Source organism: Poeciliopsis prolifica, unplaced genomic scaffold, assembly GCF_027474105.1.
Source record: "Poeciliopsis prolifica strain line A6 unplaced genomic scaffold, Auburn_PproV2 SCAFFOLD003, whole genome shotgun sequence".
Taxonomy (NCBI): domain Eukaryota; kingdom Metazoa; phylum Chordata; class Actinopteri; order Cyprinodontiformes; family Poeciliidae; genus Poeciliopsis; species Poeciliopsis prolifica.
Window position 1 is genome coordinate 2,282,600 of NW_026562378.1, and position 21,232 is coordinate 2,303,831.

The window sequence follows — 21,232 nt, forward strand, 5'->3', positions numbered from 1 at the left end:
AACTTTAGATTATGCTGCGCCAACTGATCTGTGTTAAAAAAAACTCATAAATGAGCGGAATACCATCCAAAACACAATGCTTCGCAGATATGTGTGTGCACTGCAAAAATATCAAATCTTACCAAGTAGTTTCTGGTGCAAATATTTTGGTACAAAAAACTTACTTGTCAGTGAGCTATAGGAGCTTGTTTTAAGTTAATTGATTAAAAAAAATATTTTAGTTCCACTGTCAGATTATGTCACTTATAACATGGGCAAAATGTCTTGCAAGTGAAATAATTTGCCAATAGAACTAGCACCTTTTTTTTTTATGAATATTAATAAATTATTGACTTAAACCAAGCTGCTGTATATTGCTGAAAATTTATGTCTAAGTTAGTTTTTCTTTAAGTGCACTAAGATATTTGTACTAAAAACTAGACAACATCCACTTGCTAAGATGTGTTTTTGCAGTGCTCGTCTTCACACACTATGTGCCAGACAGCTGAGTAGACAAGTATTTTGTGGACAGATGTTTATAACCTGATCATTTCTAGGAATGTTTCTTTTATTCAGAAGAAAAAGACTCAGTTTTACTGTGTCTTTACAACTATCTGTTTTAATGGTCTAGAAGCTGGAAGGAAGAAGACTGTAAAGATTGTTTTCTGCAGCCACTCTTAAGCAGAGAGGAATAAAGCAAGCAGATCGGATTTTGTACCACAGGTTATGCATTATATGATCCAAACTGTATTCCCTTTGGAAAAAGCTTCTCCCAAAAGCATTTGGTCAATCTCAGCTGAAGTCCAGTTACAAAAGAAGCTTAGCAAACACCAGCAATGGCCTCGGTAATTAATGAAAAACCTAAAACTAAACATTCATCCCATCACAGACTTTTCACCTCTTGGGTTTTCCTTTTTATTGTTATCGTTTCAGAAAGCCATCACCCCTCCCACACACGCCTCCCTTTCCAATACTGCATTTGTATCGACCAACAACTCAACATAACCAATCATCTAACGTAATGTGTCGGAGCTTCTTGCACGCTGCTCCACATTTCTGAAGCGGCTCAGCATGAGCCTCCCCCTCTGGTCTCACGCCATCCACATGCTAGTGGGAGTCAGACCGAATTACTGCTGATCCTGTGACACTTCGCTTATCCTGTCACTCTGAAATGTTCTCACCTTTCCTCTGCTTTGACTGTCAAGTTACAAAGAGAAATCAATGCAACTGTTTCTTTTTTTTATTTTTATTTTTACCTGTGCTTGTTTGGTAGATAATCCTGCTTGTCTGGTTTTAGATAACATCTTTAGAGTTTTTGCATTCTGCTAATAGCACATGAAGCCTGTGCTGTTATATTTATGCTTCCTTCATTGTGCAGTGTATGAGGTCTAAGCCTTGTTGGTACTAATCGCCTTTTCAGACCCGATGGGATCGGCACTGTGACCGTGGAGGAAAAGGAGCGTTTTGAAGAAATCAAAGAGAGACTACGAGTGCTTCTGGAGAACCAGATTACACATTTCAGGTAGAAATCGGATCACAGACAACATGTCAGGACTTTGAAAACGTTGAGAATGTTTGAGATTTTGAAAATAAAAAAAATTTAATGAAATAAATTCATTCTTTTGTTAGATACTGTTTTCCATTTGGACGACCAGAGGGAGCATTAAAAGCAACTCTCTCCTTGCTTGAAAGGGTACGTCATATTTTACAAACACTAAAACTGGTACTGATCTGGAGAATTTGCATTTGGTCCTCATATGAAAGTTCTTTGTTCTCTAATTGTTTGTATATTTTGGCCACATTGCTCTAATAGTTTTATTGTGCTTATTTCTGATTCTTCTTGAAATTCCAGCTTTTTCTCTTAGTTCTCCAGTTCTGGAGTGTCTCTGGTTCTCTTTACACAGAGTTCTGGCACATTTTCATCCACAGCTGTTAAAAGCCGAAATGATGTTGAGAGTAAAATATTTGTTTTTTTCTGGAAGACGAGAGCTACACAGACAAACACAAACTACAAACAAAACATCCGTTGAACTGTTTTTTTATTTTTATCAGAACATATTTTCTGTGTTCAGAGTTTTAGTTTTGTGCTTCTGTGTGTAAAATGTTCCACTATTATTGTAGACATTTGGATCTGGGTAGATAGTTTTATCATGTCCTGTTAGATAGGGGAAAAAATAATAAAAATAATAAACTTTAATGCAGTCAAACTTTCTTAGCAGGGGAAAATGTCCTTACTTTAAAGAGCAATAATTCAACTTTATTAACATGCATTTGCTTTGTATTTATGAGGAAAGAAATGAAGACATGTAACTGTGTTGCAATCTTTATTTTGGGAAGGTTCTGATGAGAGATGTGGCGACACCGGTCCCACAAGAAGATGTCAAAGCTGTGATCAGGAAATGTCTGGAACAGGCGGCCATAATCAACTACCAACGCCTGTCAGAGTACGCAAAACTGGAAGGTACGTTGAGATGCCGTCACTGTTTGTGCTGAAGTGACAAAACAACATGAAAATGCTCCAACTGTTGTTGTAGCGGTTTAAAATAAGCGTTCAGAGTCCAAGTTCTTCTCGATCGCAGAGGACGAGTTGACTGAACTCCAGTGATGATGCTGGTTCTGGTCCACTGGGTCAGTACACTGATCCACTAGAGCCGGTCGCGCTTCTTTAGTTAGTTTCATTAACAGACAAAGCTCCTCTTTTTGAGGCCAATAAATCGAAATATGCTTGCTATTTTATACAAAGGTCTGCATTGAAGTAAAAATGCATTCAGTGCCGTTTCTTTGCTAACTGTATTTCTGCCTCTTTCAGCAGAATTGCATTCTGCCGACGTGTCCCAGCTTGTTCGTTCTTGTACATAAAGTCGTAGTCCTGCTAGTTTTCTCTGCTTCCTCTTTCCTTGTTTGTATCCCTCACATACCGTTTTTTTTTTTTTTTTGTCTTTTTAGACCCAAACAGCGAAATAACTTCTAAGGCTTATATAGCAACTTGACTGTTTATTTATTTATTTATTTATTTATTTATTTATTTATATAAAATTTGCCATTTGGCTTCCTTAGGCCTGTCACAAGAAATCCCTTTATTCCTTGATAAATAGTAACTCCATAATTTTCATTTGCTTGATTTTACTCTCTTTTTTTCTTTTCTTTTCTATTTTGTTTTCTTTTTATCAAAAAGTGAACAATGCTATCAAGTTTAAACCTTTAATAAATTACAAAAATGGGACTAATTGCCTCATTTGTTTCAACATTTAATCATTAAGTAGGATGACATATTTCACATGTCCCATATATAAAGCATGAGTCATGGTTACTGATCAAATTAACAGCAGCAATCATGTAATTATTCACCAATATAAAAGAGCAATTTGCTTAGTCCTCTCTTGCATCTTAATACAAAACAAACTGTTTATAGATTTATATCAAAGGAGAAAACTTACAAACATCAGCAACTTTCTCAGCTTTAATTGAAGCCACATTTATAGAAATTGCATAAGAAATAAAGGCTTTGCAATCATTTTGTGACAGATTCCTGCTCATCCCGCATTGGAACAGCCTGATTTATTGGACAGACTCAGTGTGAATGCGAACTACAGTTCTTAAAATGTTGCGATTTCACTCCCCAATCGAACCGAGTCTACCGGACTCTCCGGTCTGAATGCACCCTTATTTTCACTAGATGATTGCGATGGCAAAACACAGAAATCTTAATCCTGAGGTTTTTCTTTTTGATTTAGTTGCTCTTGCCATGTTTAGACCAACATTCAGTCACTCATTAAAATGAAATCACATTTTTGAAGTAAGTGTCTAATCGCCGGTATGAACATGTTTCATTATTTAATTTGAGGAAAGGAAGACATTTTGGAATAAGACTGTAAAGTGACACAAGCTGGATGCAGTGCATGTTACTGAGAATGTCTCCCTGGCTACAGTATATTTAGCCAAATTAAAGTAATAAAAGTTTGATATTCAGAGACCAGACCCTCTGAATTACAAGGTGAGTTTTTCTTTTTTTTGTCCCCTACTTCACAGTTTTATACGAGATTAATTTTGCATTGTTATACAGATCCGCGTTAATAGCTATGTATTCTCGTACTCAAATAGAAGGGCATTATATGAATAACATTTGTTTGCTTTACTAACTACATTACCTAGTAAGTCGAACCGTATTCCACTTCTATCATTCTGGTATTTTAACATCACACAGTATTCCCCTGAGCCACCGGTCTTTCCTATGCTCGTCCTCTCTGACCTTGGCCTCCTGCATGCCTTGGTATCCTTCCTCTGTTTGTAGGGAAAAAAAGAGAGATGTATGAGCATCCTGTCTTCTGCTTGGCATCTCAAGTGATGGATTTAACTATTCGTGAGTATCTTTCGCCTCTTCCCCACTTGGTTTCGCCTTCCTATGGATTCTTGTATTGTTCTCGTTTTAGACAGTCTGTGCCAGCCGTCTCAAACGTTTCTTTGTTTTTTTATGCTGACTAGCGTCTTTTGGTTTGATTGTACGCCGTTTATTTAGACTAACTTGTGATATTCTCTAGATTATGTTCCAAGTGTCCTACAGCAACTTTTCCACAACTGTCAAAAGTGCTTTGTAGATTTTACTTACTTGCTTATCTGTGTCGCTTGTCCCGCTTTCGCCTCCCATTTTCTGTCTGTCTGCGACTTGAATGCATTTTTACTTTGCTTTCGTGTAAATTGTTTCAAGTGTTAAAGCCATAGCAACAGCACATCGAAGCGATGGTTTTGGACATTTTTAGGTTTCATTTTGTTGACACAAACAACTATGTTTATGTGTAGAACTTCAACTAGACATTAGATCCGGATGATAGTTGCAAATACCTGAAATTACACATACCTGCACATACCTGAAATAATAATAATAAAAAAATCATCTGTTTCATTTTTCTGTGGTCAATATTTAGAATGACACCTTAAGAATAAACCTGCGGGTAGGAGGTCAAACATTTGTGAAGGTCTGTGTAAAATTGGCATTTATTGATGTGTGTCTTCCTCTGTATTTTGCCTTTGCTACATGTACTTAATGTTCATGTCTTCTCTCTTACCCTGATCCTGATAACCCCCCATTCTCATTCCTCCTCTTCTCCATCCTGCTCTTTTAATTCACCTCACACCTAGCAGATAAATCTCAACTGATACGTCTGAAATGATTTAACCTGTTTGTGAAACAGGTTGACAGACAATCCTCACACACCTGACCAATAATAAGCTATCTTTGCAGCCAGCTTCCTGTCTGCTGCTGGACTTTTCATACATGACTGTTTATAACAGCAAGGTCACTGTCACTCGATGGTGGTACTGCTATCAAATGTTTTTCTTTTTAGAGAAAACTTGTGAATCAGCCTCAAAATTGTATTTCAGTGGGTTAATTGATATAAAGTGACTTTGGAAGCCGAAGGTAAATGGATGAGACCCACCGTTTGACTTGAAACTGATGATCTCCCGTTAAATGTTTCTCCATGCACTCTTCGTCTGAAAGTCGGCTGAGCCGCCTGGTTATTGTGTATTCTTCCTCTGAATGATCATCCAACCAAATTACTCCAGTCTCAAATAATTCAATTTTTACTTTTAGAGTCCCGGCCTGCCTTTTATGCCTGCTAACTGCACTGTCCCGTTGTAAGTGATAAAACTTAACTTGCTCTTCTGATATATGAGCATAATGGATGAAGCGGAAGCACTTTGACTTGTATTACGGTGTTTCTGCCTCAAATTCCATTATCTGCCTTATATACCTTTTCAAAAATCATCTGCATTTGAACACTTTTAAACCCATTCTCATCCTTATACCATGGCCTTTTACGTACAGATTTGTAAATCTACTCTGACTTACAAACAGCGGTTAGTGGAACGTGTCATAAGTTGATTCCACAAGGCTCTGTCAAACAAGAAGTTAGATTATTTTCTGGCCATAGTATAAATACACCTCTCGCTGAACACCATGAAGGTGTGGAGGTCAAGCTTTCATTTAGCGTAGCCTGCAGTGATGAGCCCACATATTACGACCATTGCGGAGTAACACACTTTCCTGTCAGGATTTTGGAAACCGTGTCAAAAATGAAACTGCCAGCAAGCTGATTTTGGAAATAAATTAGGATTAAGCAGCGTTCCTCCAGCGTTCTGAGATGGTCATCATCGTCTTTCTCCGAATGGTCACAATGTGTTGGCTCATGTATTTATACATTTATTGTGAAATGTCAGTTCAACAGACACATTGTAACCTAAAACCTCTGGATAAAATCAAAAGACGACAACATCGCTGCATGATGAGTGTTCAGTGTTGCTGCTTATGTCCCTCGTCATGTCCGTGCTTTTACTAGATGATGTCATCCCTGTTCTGCAAAGGAACAACCCCTCATATATATCTACGTATCTACAGAGAGATTGATGTAGATAGATAGATAAACAGACAGACAGACAGACAGACAGACATTTAACTAGCCAGCGAGTCAGACAAACAGAGAGACAGCTTTCTTTTACATTGTATGTGATTTTGCACGATGACCTTTAACCAAGGCAAATATGAATTGGTTTTAAATTGTACTTAAATGCCTGATCTCTGAGATGGAAGTCGATGTTCAGTGTTGTGCTCTGATTCCAGTTATAGTAAGAGGATATTTTATTCTTTCTTTTACTCGACCTGTTGTAAAACATATATGTACACTAAAAGCTTTTTAGCGTACATGCATGTTTCGAAACGATTCAAGGCCAAATATGAACCAGTTAAATCCAAATTCTTGAGTGACTGAAACTTACAGATCTAATGCGTAATCAATTTAACAGCATGCATGGTACTTCCTTTTGTTCATCAGGACACTTAGGCTGCATGCAAACATTATCCAAAAAGCCGTGCCTCGGGGGGGGGAGTGATTGTTGATTTTTAACCTCTGTGCTTCAGAAAACGTTGGCCGTTTAGTCACCCCTGCCAAAAAGCTGGAGGACACGATCCGTTTGTCTGAGCTGGTTATCGAGGTGCTACAGCAGAATGAGGAACACCATGCTGAGGTCAGTGTGCTATTCAGCATCTTCACCTACCCACACACACACACACACACACACACACACACACACACACACACACACACACACACACACACACACACACACACACTCAGTGTATATTAAAATATGTCTTTTAGCCACTGATTTGTGTAATGCCCGCAAGAACGATTAACATTAATAATGAAGGTGTCTAAGCCAAGGAGATATTCAAAGCAAAAACTTAAACAATGGAGTCATAATAGTATAAGGTGAATAATAACTACATTTGCGGTCACTGACCTTGGAGCTGAAAGGAGCAGCATGTTAGCTTCATATGCCTGTCTCTTTAATTCTATTTATTTTTGGCTTTATTGCGTGCTCTGAAAGAAAATGTATTTACTTCCTTTCTGCTTTTTATTTCAACTGTTTATTTGGTCTGCACATTGCATATATTAAGCAGGGAAAAGAGGTATGTAATTCAGCGTCTTCTCTCTGACCCTCTATCCTGATCCCTCCAGGCCCTCCGCATGCACATAATGATGCAGCTGTTGTTGTAGAGGATCCTTTATGCTACCACATATCCACTGCTAGCCAAGTGCTTGTACCGGTGCTTTGTATGATAAATGTGCCAAGCTGCATACAGAAGGACTGACAAGCACTTCAGCAGTGTTGAAAACAGACCTTTGACCTGAGAAAGACCCTCCCCCCCAAAAAAAGAAAAATTTCAGGGTTGCTGTTATTTGTTTTCAAGAATTTACCCTAAATCATTCCTTAATGTGCTGACCTGTTTCCCAGCAAGCTAACTATAAAGAAAAAGGCACACGAATAAAGTTTCTGTCGTTGAACGAGACGATGAATGTGAGGCCTGCTTTCCATTGCCTGACTCCACACTTCCAGTTTCGCTCATTTTTTTTGATATCCGTCTTCAGTTTTTCTCATGTTTACAACCCCTGTCCTCCTTGCCACTTATGTAACCATTTGTTTAATTATCATCAGTGGACTGAAATAAAATTGTCTTTCAAACGGTGTCTAGTAAAACTCGAAACCCGCAAACAGAAGGCTAAATCTTTTCCTGAACGTTTTGGTGAAACTGGATATAAAAAAAAAGAAAAAGGAAGGCTTTTCAGTTCAGACATCTGTGGACAAACAAAGGTGGCGTCAACAGATACTCCAAATCAAAAACCAGCACCATGTAATAGTTCTTCAATCCACAATATCTCAAATCAGCATTTACATATGTTTGGATATCTTGTAAAAGTATTTAGGCACAAATTTGTCACGTATCTAATATTCAGCAAGTTTTTACAATTTTGAAACAAAAACCTCTCAACGGACTCAAAACTTTTATTTAATCGCCATGAAGAAGTTTTAAGGTTTTCTATTTTAAGAAATCTTTTTCTGCAAGTCCAATTCATCCACATCTCATTTATCTATCATGTTTATGATGCTTTATTGAGGCCAAAGTTAAGACTGGTGTATTGTGGATCCAGCAGTTGCCATGTCTTTGCTGCAGGAAGCTACATAGACTATTCACCTGAATGTTTGGACACAAACCTATTTTCAAAGAAAACTTTATTGACAAGAAAAATGATAAACTAGAATTTGTAAACAACATACCCTAGATCATCTGTATTGTATTTATCTCTGATTTGATCATCATATTTATGCATATAACCTAAAGGCAAAGGCAAACCGTCCTTCTTTTCATATAATTTTAATCATTGAACAAGAACAGAACAGATTTCCATGCTAATAAATGTATTTTTTGAGCAAGGAGTCTAAATTTTGGCTCTTATTCTGCACCTTCATAGTGAATATAGCCAAAGCTCTACATTTATGCAACAATGCATGTGTAATACAGAGCATGTGGAGAAAACATCATTTTAAAAACTGCACTTTTCACATCCCAGTTGAGCATTTCATCCAGATGTTCTTTTTTTTTTTTTTTTTTTTTATAATTGCCATCTTTGTATGTTTAAGTAACTGAATATACAGCACACGAAGCTCATTCAAGTCAGAGCAAGTCATCATCTGACGCTGTTACATGAGTGGCAACGACTTGTCCCTCTCTTCCCAACTCTTCCCACATCAAGTATTCGCTGCTAGGAGCTGCTGTGGCAAGTGCATGAGCCCCTTATCCCCCTCTACCTCTCCCACCACAATGAGTGCCATAGAAACTAGTGGGTACATTCACATTACAGTGCTAACAGCTTGATGTGAACACCACGGATCCTCAGAAGCCTGTCCTAAGAGGCTCAGCAAGAGCAGCGGTGCATGGAGAATATTGTATTTTCGATGTGCATGAGAGTAGCGGGGCTGCCAACACCTGCTCCACTGCATCTATTTGATTAAGAGATGTGTGTGCGGCACACCTCGCTGGCTCCTTTCTTCCGACCGACTAAGTGAAGGAGCTGTGGGTAAGTGTTTAAGTAGCTCCCTACCATGCTTGTCAAGGAGCTTCTGCTGTTCTCCCAGCAGGCCTTGAGGAAAGCATGTCGAACTCTGTGCCAAAAAAACTGTTGTTTGTGCCCCAAGTTGTGAAGAAGCCTCCTCTTGAGAGCCCATGATGAATTCTTTATTTTCAGCAACTTAATTCCACACAGCGATAAGTAAAAGAGAGTCATTCCAGCAGATCAGTGAGGTCACATTTTATCCTTAGTTTTTTTTATGTAAGATTTTAGCAAATATATTAATAGAGACTCACTTTACTTGAACATGTTTTCCTCATTGTCAACATTTTGATTTCCCTTTGCTTTTTGGACTCTTGTCTGTTAATGTGCGGTCCGTGTGAAGGCCTTTGCCTGGTGGTCGGACCTGATGGTGGAGCATGCCGAGACCTTCCTGTGTCTTTACTCGGCCGACATGGATGCAGCCCTCGAAATCCAGCCGCCTGACAGCTGGGACAGTTTCCCGCTTTTCCAACTGCTCAACGACTTCCTGAGAGTGGATTGTGAGTGTCTTAGAAATGAATAACAATCCCATGCGGACACAGTGAAATGTATTTCTAATTAAGGTCGAACTGTCAGATGAACCTGTGTAGTTACACATTTTTGTTTGTGTTCTGTAGATGTAGTTTGGAGGGGAGGGGAGTAGACAGGATATTGAGCCCATAAGTGAGCTACTTCATTCAAGCAATTAACTTGTTTGTATGTAGAGGGAGCGACTGCACAGATGCCACTTGAATCATGCTTTGCGTTGCCAGATTGCAGAGACAGATGGGTCTGAGTTTTAGTAAACTCTGGACTGTGTGTGCGCAATATGGAGGCTGCTGGTTGTAACACTAAGTCCTTCACCGTTAAGTCAACACATGTAAGAAGCAGACTGACATTTTGTTTTACAGAGGCGTTAACTACATGTAGAGTTACTTTGATTCTCTGAGCATGTTATTTAATTGAGGTTTTATAAATGCAAAACATCATCTATATTACTTCTGAAATCTTTTTTTCGAGCCTCGTTGTTACTGTAAACTTATATAAGGTTCGATAACAAAACAGTCGATTCTTTGTCAAATCATAGTTATTTTACTTTCTGCTTTAGTCGAATAGGACGCATAATAATGTTAGGTTATGTTCACACTGAAGGCCTTAATGCTCAATTCCAAATTTTTGTTTTTTTGTGAAATCGTATCTTTTTTTTGTCATTCATTTCCAAATATATGTAACTTCTCTGCGATCTCCTCTGAGAACTGCAAGTGACCTGGAACTGTTCTGCATGCGCAGTAGGGGGCGCAATAACGTCACACATACAACCGCCACAAAAAACGTGGATGGTTACGGTGGAGCGTATCTTACGATTTCCCAACTGGAGGCACCACTGTAGCAACTTCATCCTCATTACTGTTCGGTGTGGTTGCTGTTTTTCCGCATATCAGGAGGCAGAATGGTGACGTTTGTTGAGTGCCGCTCAGGTCAGATTAATGAAACCTGGCCCTTCATGTCACATTAGCTTGGATCACAGTGGAAAAAATCTGTCAGGAAAAGATCAGATACAAGCAAAAAAAAAACAAAAAGAAAAAAAATCAGCTTCGGGTCACTTCAGGCTACAGTGTGAATGTAACCTTTGATAGAACTAGATCGAATGCTGAGACCTCTCAGTATTGCTCATGCATTGGATTTCAATACTTATTAATAGATCACATGTTTCACTAAAGTTCCACCAGGTGTTTGCTAATCGGTGCTGCCACTAGTTTGGAGGACCTGAATAGAGAAGGCGGGGTCGGGGCAGGACTGAAAGGAGGGAGACTTTACCTCCAAGCCTTGAGTAAATATGCGGGGCTTTGTATGAGCGAGCGCTTAGACATCCCTGAACGGTTGCCACGGGAGATTGAAGGATTACTCAAATATGGACGAAAGAATCAAAGCAACACTCCATGTATGTTTTTGATGAGGGAATAACATATCAGTAGTTTACCTCCGCTTTAATGCTCTGGATTTTGTGGGGCTGTGTTGGCTGATGTGTCTGCAAAGGTACTCCCATCTCAAGAGGGGGACTGCAGACTGTGTTCTAGTGCGCTTTAAAAAAAAAAAAAGGAGCATCTTTTTTTTTTTCAACGTAAACATTGAAAGGCCTTTAAAAAGAACGAATGTTTTCATAGATTGTACGAAACCTTTACACACAATGCCCAGAGTCTTGGGCTGCCTTATTTCTTAAACGTTAACTTTTTTAGTTATAGCAGCCTGCTTGTCTCTGTTTGTGATCTTTTTCTTCAGTACTCTAACCAGCACCGAGCAATGTCCTTGTTTTATGCTGCCTTGTGTAACCACGTCCATTGCTATGCACTGCAGTTGCTACTTTCACACAGCTGAAAATGTGGAAAATCGGGAGGAGGCCAATTTAATAACACTAACAAGTGAGCATAACAAGCTATTTGTCGTCTTTTCAGTTACGGCGAATAAGTGGACGATGCTTCGCCTTCTCCTTGACTCCCGACTGGCAAACTAAAAAGGGGACACATTCCCAAGGGACAATTAGCACCTTCTAGATTGAGTCCACATTGTGAACACTGAAGTGTATCCTTTACAGGGCTGCAGACTGCTCCTCAGTGTTCCTGCAGGCAAGAGCATGCAGTTCATTAAAGAGATGGCTGACCTGCAGCAACCAGAATCAAGTTTTGACCACATCCCCCTAAAAACACACAAACATGCACACACTACAGACAAGGCTGGTAGGTTCAAAAGCAGGAAGTAAGTTTAGTTAATCCTCTGATTGTTACTTAATCAGAGCAACAAACAATACGTCTTCAACTAAACCCCATTTTGGCAGAAATCCCATGGCCAAGTGGAAGAACGTTCTTCTTCCACAGATCAGACCTGTGAAGCATGGTGGTGGAAGATTCGTGCTTTTTGGTGATTCTTCTCTGCAGAAGGTCCAGGAAGGTTTGTGATCATGGGTGACAAAATAAATGCTCCAAAATCTAGAGAAATCCTAGAGCGCAATTTGTCTACTACAGCTTCAGAGGACATTTATTTTCTAGCGAGATGACAACCTGATGCATCCAGCTGAAGCCACGCAGACTTCAAGATGAGAAGGTGGATGTTCTGGAGTGGTGTACTCAAAGCCCAGACTTCAGTCCAATAAGAAACTTGAAGCAGGACTTAAAGAGCGGGGTGCACAGCCAATCCCCACCAACCTGACAGAAGTGGAACAGTTTTTCAAGGAAGATTATTGTGAGAAGCTTGTGGTAGAAAATCCAAAATGTTTGACCCAAGTCATACAGTTCAAAGGTGATGGGATGAAATACTGAGGAAAGACGTACAAACTTCTAATCTAGATGACAATAATAAATCCATCATTGATATGTTCTCTCTGTAAATATTGTGGCATTTATCGAATAGAAATAACTGATTCCGACCGACCTGGAACAGGAGAAGTTTGGTCAGAGTCAGTGAGGATAAAAAGGTTTATGGGTCTTTTTAGTGGATGCATATGAAATTCTGGTGTCACCCACATTGATAAAGAATTTAGGTTATTGCTTAATCAATAAAGTAATACCTGGTTACACCATTGACAGGTTTAAAAGTTATTGGCTTCATAACATTTAAAATGCTAGAATGAATAAGTTATTGGCGATTACATCATTATGAGTTGTCATAGACCCTTGAAACATTATCAGTACATATTATACCAGAGCACTGTATCGGTATAAATCCCAGCAGAAGCTCTAACTGCCCAGAGTAACTAGACGCATGAGTAAAATATAGGGACATCTTTACCACAGAAGGTCATCTGTTCTGTTGCCCCACAGCGGTGCACTTATGCAGTAGTAAATAGCCATAGAACTAGACAGGCGCCAAAGTCGGGCTGCCATTCGAGGAGTTAATGAGGTCTAAAGCAGTGGTAGCTTCGCCGTGGCGAACCCTGCAAGCACACTCCTGGATACAACACATCAAAGTGGACAGCAGCCGCTCAAGTGGCTAATTTGGAGTGTGGCAATCAGAGAACACAACAAACATTGCACCTACTGTGTATCATCGACCTTGACTCAAATGCCAACACACAAACGCACAAACACATGCTCAGAGGGAGAGAGAAAAACAAAGAGGGAGAAGGAGAGAAAAAGCAGACACGCTGCATGGAGCCGTGAGGCATCACATTAGCACACACTGGCCTCCATTTTATCTCCTGTGGTCTTTGTCAGTGTTGCCTTTTTACCAGTTGGGAGTCAGCTGAGACTGGGGGAAATGTTTGTGATGTGTTGGATTTAGAAACACCCCAAGACTCTGACCTTTTGTTTGTCAAGAATGGGGGGGGGCTCAGGGAGGGAGAAGAAATGATTCATTTGTAGTAATGGAATAAAAAAATAAAAAAATCAGTTTTCCCCAAAATGTAGCTGTGAATTACACGTGAGATGAAACGTGTTTCTTTTGACTGATGCATCTAAAATAAATAACTGGAAATCATGAATAAATCTTACTTTTACTCCAAAAGAAAACAGATGCTGTAGATAATGATAATGATACTAATACATTTTGAAGGTGTCTGTCAAAGCCCTCAAGGTCACTGAACATCAAATACAGAAGAACTGAATACAGAAAGAAATGACTCTAAATAGAATATGCAAGTTTGGAGAAGTGAGGTTTAAGCTTTGATTTAAATTAAGAATCAGAATCAGAATCACAGGTGAGCCTTAGAGGAGACGCTCAGAAGTTGTGGAGCGCTTTGAAAGTGAGAAGGAGAATTTTGAAGTCACTGCTGTGTTTTATGGGCAACCAGTGAAGATATGTTCCTTCAAAGTAGTTCTGGTGATTATATTGTGCTTGATGTAATTTGCGCAAGTAGAAACATGCTTGACACGTTGTGTCTCTTCTCCGGTTCGGTCTTCCAGACAACCTGTGCAACGGAAAGTTCCATAAACACCTCCAGGACCTGTACGCCCCTCTGGTGGTGCGATACGTGGACCTGATGGAGTCGTCCATCGCTCAGTCCATCCACAGAGGCTTTGAAAGAGAGTGCTGGGAACCAGTAAAGTAAGCATTTCTGCTCTTACACTAAGGAGGCTCTCTGTAGAATGACCTACATGTGGCTTATTTCATACAGTTGAGTCCAAAATCAGTTCTATAGCTTTTTTTTTTTTTTTTGCTTAAAATGAACATGATTAACTAAAATTTCTTTCAACAGCACACACATTTTTTTGTGTGCAATCGACACACAAACCCCTGTTCTATTAGGATTATTTGCCTCACTTGTTTCATTTCCCTCCCGTCCACCTTTACTGTGCGCCACTCACAGCCGAGAGGACACAGACAGGAACTGCAAAATTAATTTACTGTTGTAGACCGAAAAAAAAAAAAAGTACCAAAGCAATTATTTTGTGTGTGGTCAATGCGAAACATCTATGAACATCTGAGAATTATGAAAAATAATATATGCATCAAGCAAATACAGCACAAATATGACATTTATGCTTATACCGCTTTACAGGATGAGTCCCATTTCTGCATTACACTCCTATTATTACATTTTATTCATAGCATTTTTTGGTTCCCTGCTGCAATCCCACTTTAAATCTGTTATCTATATTAATTTTACCCCATTATATGTGAAACAAAATATTGTATAGTTGTATGTGCATAAAAAAATGTGGAGAATGTGGTAACTTTATAAATTTTTTTGTAGAATGGTCAAATTTGGTACTGTTGCATTTCTAACAAAAATCTCTAGTGTATCTTTGCAGGCTGTCATTATATCACTTGAAAATGGTGTCCAGCTAAAGCTAGAAGAGAAACCTTCTTTTGGTCCAGCCTGGTTGAAATACACTGAGCTTCACATTAACCTACCCCTTTGTTGGTCTACACAAACAATTAATACTTTATTAAATTCTAAAAACAGATGGTTGTGTAGTTTGTTTGATATATTCATCATAAAATGTCTATTGAGAATTATTTCATGATCAAATATTTTATTTTGGCTAAATAAAACTGTAACTGATAGCATAACCCTACGAATACAGTATGGATTGACTTACTGGAGCACAACCAGTGAAATGATAGCGTTCAGTAGCCTGGTTTTACTCTAATATTGAAAAATTTGTGCCATTGTTTTATGGCTCCTAATATGTTTCTAAAAATGTCTTAATTGTGTTCGTTATGTAGGCCTTCACCATTCTCTTGGTCGCATTGCTTTGCGTTGCAGAGCCACGTCTTCTGTCATTCTCTCCACAGGAGCACAGCAAGCACTCTGCTGAGTGTCAACATCCAAATGCCCAAACTACCAAATGTAACAGGACCAAGTGTTAGCCTCCCACAAATACCCAACTTTTCTCCACCCAGTTGGATAACAGCTCATTAGGATTTGGAGTGTGTATTATTCTTGCAGTGCCTTAGCATGCACACGTGTTCTTGGCTATGGAGGTTGAAGCGTGCCAAATTAATGACAAATTATTTAAACATATTTTTGTCACATTTAGGAAGTTGAAATTCTTTTGGTAATGCCTCTGCGTATTTAATCCAACCTGTGTCCCTTGTCGGGTCCTCGTCTTGTCTTCCGTCTATGTCTTTGTTGAGTACCAACCAATTTCTGAGCTGTTAGCCTTCCTGCCTGGATTTTGGATTATTGTGTTTATTTGTCATTTAATTCATTTTCAATCACTCTTCAACCATAACCTGGGTGCGCTGTGTCTTCCTCACCACTACATATAATGCTGTCGGTGATTGTTTTGGCACTCTTGTTTTATCTGACACTTGAATTTCTAATGTCTTAACAAAGAAAGGTTTTCTTTTAACATCAAAACCTGATTTTAAAAGAAAGTGGAAACTTTGGACCTGTGTAGTCATCAGTGTTGTCATGTACATTTATTTGTCTTTCCCTGAGTTCCTTCCTGAGTCTTCCAAATCTTTTGTAAATGTAGGTGTTTAAGAGTGTTTCATTTCTTTTTTCCGTTTTGTTCTTTTATGTGAAAAGTTATTGGAAAAAAAGTCATTCTCAGACATTTCCTAAAATTACCTTGCATATACGGTGGCTGCTACAGTTTAGCTCTAGCTCCTGTTTTAATTTGTCAAACTATGGTTTTGTGGGTGCTTCATCATGCAGATATCTTATTCAGATAATATTATCGGCTATGACATTTGTATTTATTTTTGACACTGAAAATTGTAGTTACACAACCTTGATTGCATTTCACTTGCCTTTTTTCTTGCACTTACTATGAATATTAGTACAAATATCACTGTACGAATAGAACAATTGAATAAGCCTTAAGTTTTTAACATAAGCAGGATATGTTATTAGTTTGGGTTTACATGACTCTGATCTGTGGTTCTGTAGCCATGGTTCAGCAACTTCAGAGGACCTGTTCTGGAAGCTGGACGCTCTGCAGACGTTCATCAGAGATCTCCACTGGCCGGAGGAAGAGTTCGGCAAGCACCTAGAAACCAGACTGAAGCTGATGTCCAGTGACATGATAGAATCTTGTATAAAACGGTAACTACTTTTTGGACATGGGGTATTCACTTTGCTAGAACAGTAAAAATAACAGTTTTTTCTTAGAATGTGACTTTGCATTAGATTAATGTTTTAGGTAAGAGTTTCTTTTCTTTTTATCAATCCACCACCTGGCCAAAAGAAAGGGTCCCACGCTCTAGTATTTTGTTGGATCACCTTAAGCTTTGATTATTTGTTGTGGCATTGTTTTGAGAAACTTCTGCAATGCCACAAGATTTATTTCCTGCGACGATCCTTGTTCCTTGGCGTTCCTCCTCCTCCTCGGCTTTGAGATCTTTAATTGCTTCCTGGAAATCCGCACAAGAACCAACAGCCACGTTCCACTCACCTCTCCATGGCGTCCCCGTCCACAACAAGTTCAAGTAACCGCTGCACACAATTTTCTAGACATTCGACCGTCAGCTCGACCTTATCCGTTCTGTTTCCTTGCAGTGTTACAGATTCCTTGGCTCTTTTTCCAATCCAGAACTTGGAAAAAAAAAATCCTGGATCCCTGGTTGAAAAGTGCCTAGATTTTTCAACATTTGTTTCTCATTTTTATGACATTCTTTGATTTTTACTTGTCTCCTGATAGAGTCTGTGCATGTGGGTCAGAAAACCTTTTACCATCATGAAAGAAAGACGGTTCCCAACTGTCCAGTTGGAGACTCAGACATATTTACTAATTTAAAATAAGGTGGTGACTTTTTTTTGTTTGGCCAGAGAGTGTGTATACATATCTATATATGCATATATATATCTAGTCACGCATGTCTTTATATAGTTATATATGGCTATGATGTTGACCGATCATACCGCTTTTTAAAGGACACGGGTAGCATTTGAGGCCAAGCTGCAGAGAAGCAGCCGGACCACAGATTTCCGCGTCCCTCAGTCCATCTGCACCATGTTCAATGTCATGGTGGATGCCAAGTCCCAGTCAGCCAAACTGTGTGCCGTGGACCTCGGTCAAGAGGTAAAGGTTTCCCTTTCTATTCTTTTTCATCTTCTTTAATATTCTCACCCCAGTTTAAAACCGCTGCTCTGGTGGCTGGAGCACTTTTAAAGGCAAACGCCTACAAGGTGTAAATGCTTTTTTTTTCCAAACTTTTTTTTGATGCAAGATGAACATTTGCGTCTGCTTTTTGTGTAATTTTGCTCGTGCCATGCCATTTTCCTTTGCGACTTTTCCTGTTTACCGTCCCCGTCTACCGTATGGAGTTTGTCAGACAATGGGTAAGTGTGACCAAAATCTAAATGAATCTCCCGAGTCACACCACCCTCCTCCCCACACCCAGGCCCCCCATTAATTCCCACTTGAATAATTAGTCATCAGTTTTCACTGTCTCTCTTCCTTCACTTGAATTGTTTGGATTTCATTACCATATGTGTAGATAGCATTGAATATACATGGGATGAATGTGAGAGATCTCATGTTTTGCACAGTCTCCAGACTGATACTAATTACTGACGATGAATTCATTATTCCTAAGTCCTTCACAGTTTTGTCGGAGGAAAGAAGTCCCCTTACAGTGTTCCCATCAGTCTCCATCAAAGCAGATTATTTTTGCTGATTGAATGTTTTAAGTTCTTTTCTGTTCTCGTTCCCTACATGTGAAATAAATATCCGCCAAGCATTTAATTAATTTACATGCCTCACCTAAATTTGTATATTTAGGTGAGTCATTCATTATTTCTATAATGAATGACTAAAGTAAAAGTACCAAAAGAGGTGAGTAATTCACTTTACCCCTTTCTCATTTGCATAACTTAAAACACAATGATTTTACCGAAGGAATTCATAAAAGTTGCCTCTTATCCTGTCATATCCTCTTACAAATTTGTATCACTACCGTCTTTGTGGCGAATTCATTAATGGTTACCTCTAGTTTATACCTATTTAGTTTCATTGCATATAATTTTTATTTAGTATAAAATCAAAAACAATTTTTGCAAAAAAACATAAGCACTTCTTTCTTAGACACTCAAATATAGCTAAAAATTTTAATATGAAAACATAAAATCAGCAAAGGCTGGATAGCTGGAGACCTATTGTTTAGAAAATGGCTGAGCAAATAAAACATGACACATGGATAGATGTCACTTTTCTCTCAGAAATGTTTATAATATATACATATAATGTGTTGTTTTCGTCTGCAGAGGCAATACCATTCCCAAATCGACCATCTGATTGAGGAGACGGTGAAGGAAATGATTACTCTTTTGGTAGCAAAGGTACAACACCACTGAGCATCCTTTTAGACCTCAGCATAACATGATAAAGTGAAAGGAAAGACAAATTTGTTGAGATTCAAAGCAATCCCACAGATGTTTCCTTTTGGTGAATCGCCACGTTGACAAGAGGTTTGAGTATCCTTGTCGCTGTTGGGGCATTGCTTTGTGGTTAGCATCTTCAATGGCAAATTGTTCTGAACGGAGGGGGTCACTCAAAGCTTGACTCAGTGTCTGTGAATTGCAGAACACAAAAAAGAGACAAACTTGTAAATTTGGACAAGAGAGACCAGGGCTGGGGAGTTCACCAATTGAGTGGACTCTCTTCCTCTGAACCCATCAAGTGCAGGTGTTACAAGTTCGGTGGCAGACAATCGACGGTGGCCATGGAATAAGAGGCTAGTTGTCAAAGGTGCCTGGTTTCACCTTCATGCACAGCTGGAGCTCAGGAATACAACTCACGAAAAGGCAATGGGCCATCTTGTACTCCAAAGATGCCTCTGTGTTGGACGTCTCTTTCTGATGGAAAGCAATTATTCACAGACATTTTTATGTCTGTGAATTAACTTCAAATCAATTAACATTTAACATTTTTTGTGCTTTTCAAGTCCTTTGTGAATCATGGTTTAACATTTCTCCTGTTTTGCTTTTAGTTTGTGGTCATTCTGGAGAGTGTGTTATCTAAACTCTCTCGATATGACGAAGGAACCCTCTTCTCTTCCTTCTTATCTTTCACAGTAAGTGCAACATCCTTTATTCGTTCCTTCTGATAGTATTCACCATCTAAAGTTCCATCATTCACATATTTCTTGCAAGCTTATCAGTTGCAGTGAATTTAATAATCAGACTCTTGATCGCACATCACCTTCCTGATTAACTGAAACATTGTAATTTGATAATCAGTCACTTTGGATTCAGAGCTGTTTGGGGTTTCTTGTAATACAGTTTGACCTTTTATGAAGGCACTCTCACCATGAAATAGCTTAACATCTCAGCTGGATATCTGCAGTATTGTGGGGGAAAAAAGGATATTGAATTAGTGAGTGCACATTTGTTGTTAAATGCAGCACAAGCTATGGCTGCTAGTTCAGCAGGCACTAACCACTGTGCTATGTAGTGTCACCATAGTAGCCCTTCCTCCTAAAAGTGGTTTCACAGTTAGAGTAATGATGCTAACCCTTTTCTATGCCTTTCTTTTCAAGGTAAAAGCTGCCTCAAAGTATGTGGATGTACCTGTAAGTATTAATACTTGTCTTTGCTTTTTGTGGTAACCTGGCATCATGTCTTTTAACAAGCAACTGAACACACGCAATGTGAAGCTGCGATGCCTTAATAAACTGGTCACGGGACAAGAGTAATAATGGCAGCTTTGACTGCTATACATATGTTGGCAACTATGACTTTAGAAGAAGGAGTTTGTCCTGCAAGACAGGTTCCCGGTTCGAACCCCTGCTGCGTTGTTGTGTCCTTGGGCAAGACTCTTCGCCCTGCCTGGGATGGGAGATATTGTCTCATTTTTATTTTATCTTAGCCAGAGTTTTTCTGTCTCCCGCCAGCTGGTCTTCCTCAGGCTGCTGCACCTTCAATGAGCAGCAGCGGCTGTGGTCAACTCTCCCTGGGAGAACCTTCAGCTTCTGGTTCTGATAAACCCAGACATTTCATTTAGTCTGCTTGCAATGAAGTTGGGCAAGCAACTTGAACACAATGATAAAGACTCAGATCGGCTGATTGTTTCGCGATACATATAAATACAATATGTATCGCGAAACAGTTTTCAGTAAATCTCAAGTCTGTCGATGAATGCGGTCAGCTGGCAATCAAATCGTTTTGGTGCCGCTCCTGGCTTGGTCCAGCTTGTTGTACCCGCTCCGGATCTGCTAATGGAAAATGAATCAGACTGGAGGCGGTCTGGGGGAAAAACGTATGAAGGGAAAATTTCTTTTGGCTGGACTTTGATCCAGCATGGAGGTACTTGAAGCGAATATTTTTATTTGATAACTCAGAAAGCTCAGCTGAACCAAAATGTTCCAAAGAGATCAGGTTCTACAGTAACATTCAAGATAAGATCAAAAAGTCTTATTTTGGGTAGAATCAATTTTACTTATGA

At 39.2% G+C, this 21,232-nt stretch overlaps 1 protein-coding gene across 3 annotated transcripts in view; it reads left to right on the top strand.

The window, feature by feature from the left end:
* cadpsa (Ca2+-dependent activator protein for secretion a) overlaps positions 1-21,232 on the top strand; it is an 86,847-nt gene that overhangs the window by 40,826 nt on the left and 24,789 nt on the right. The window contains exons 14-27 of one of the 3 annotated variants that reach the window (XM_055026631.1): positions 1,400-1,501; positions 1,609-1,672; positions 2,317-2,440; positions 4,271-4,339; positions 6,893-6,999; positions 7,433-7,444; positions 9,769-9,925; positions 14,300-14,441; positions 16,738-16,893; positions 17,722-17,869; positions 18,115-18,129; positions 19,054-19,128; positions 19,779-19,862; positions 20,328-20,360. In XM_055026631.1, the coding sequence (XP_054882606.1) occupies positions 1,400-1,501; positions 1,609-1,672; positions 2,317-2,440; positions 4,271-4,339; positions 6,893-6,999; positions 7,433-7,444; positions 9,769-9,925; positions 14,300-14,441; positions 16,738-16,893; positions 17,722-17,869; positions 18,115-18,129; positions 19,054-19,128; positions 19,779-19,862; positions 20,328-20,360 (1,288 nt within the window). The remainder of the gene's footprint in view (positions 1-1,399; positions 1,502-1,608; positions 1,673-2,316; positions 2,441-4,270; positions 4,340-6,892; positions 7,000-7,432; positions 7,445-9,768; positions 9,926-14,299; positions 14,442-16,737; positions 16,894-17,721; positions 17,870-18,114; positions 18,130-19,053; positions 19,129-19,778; positions 19,863-20,327; positions 20,361-21,232) is intronic. The other 2 variants (XM_055026632.1, XM_055026633.1) reach the window with 2 other exon arrangements.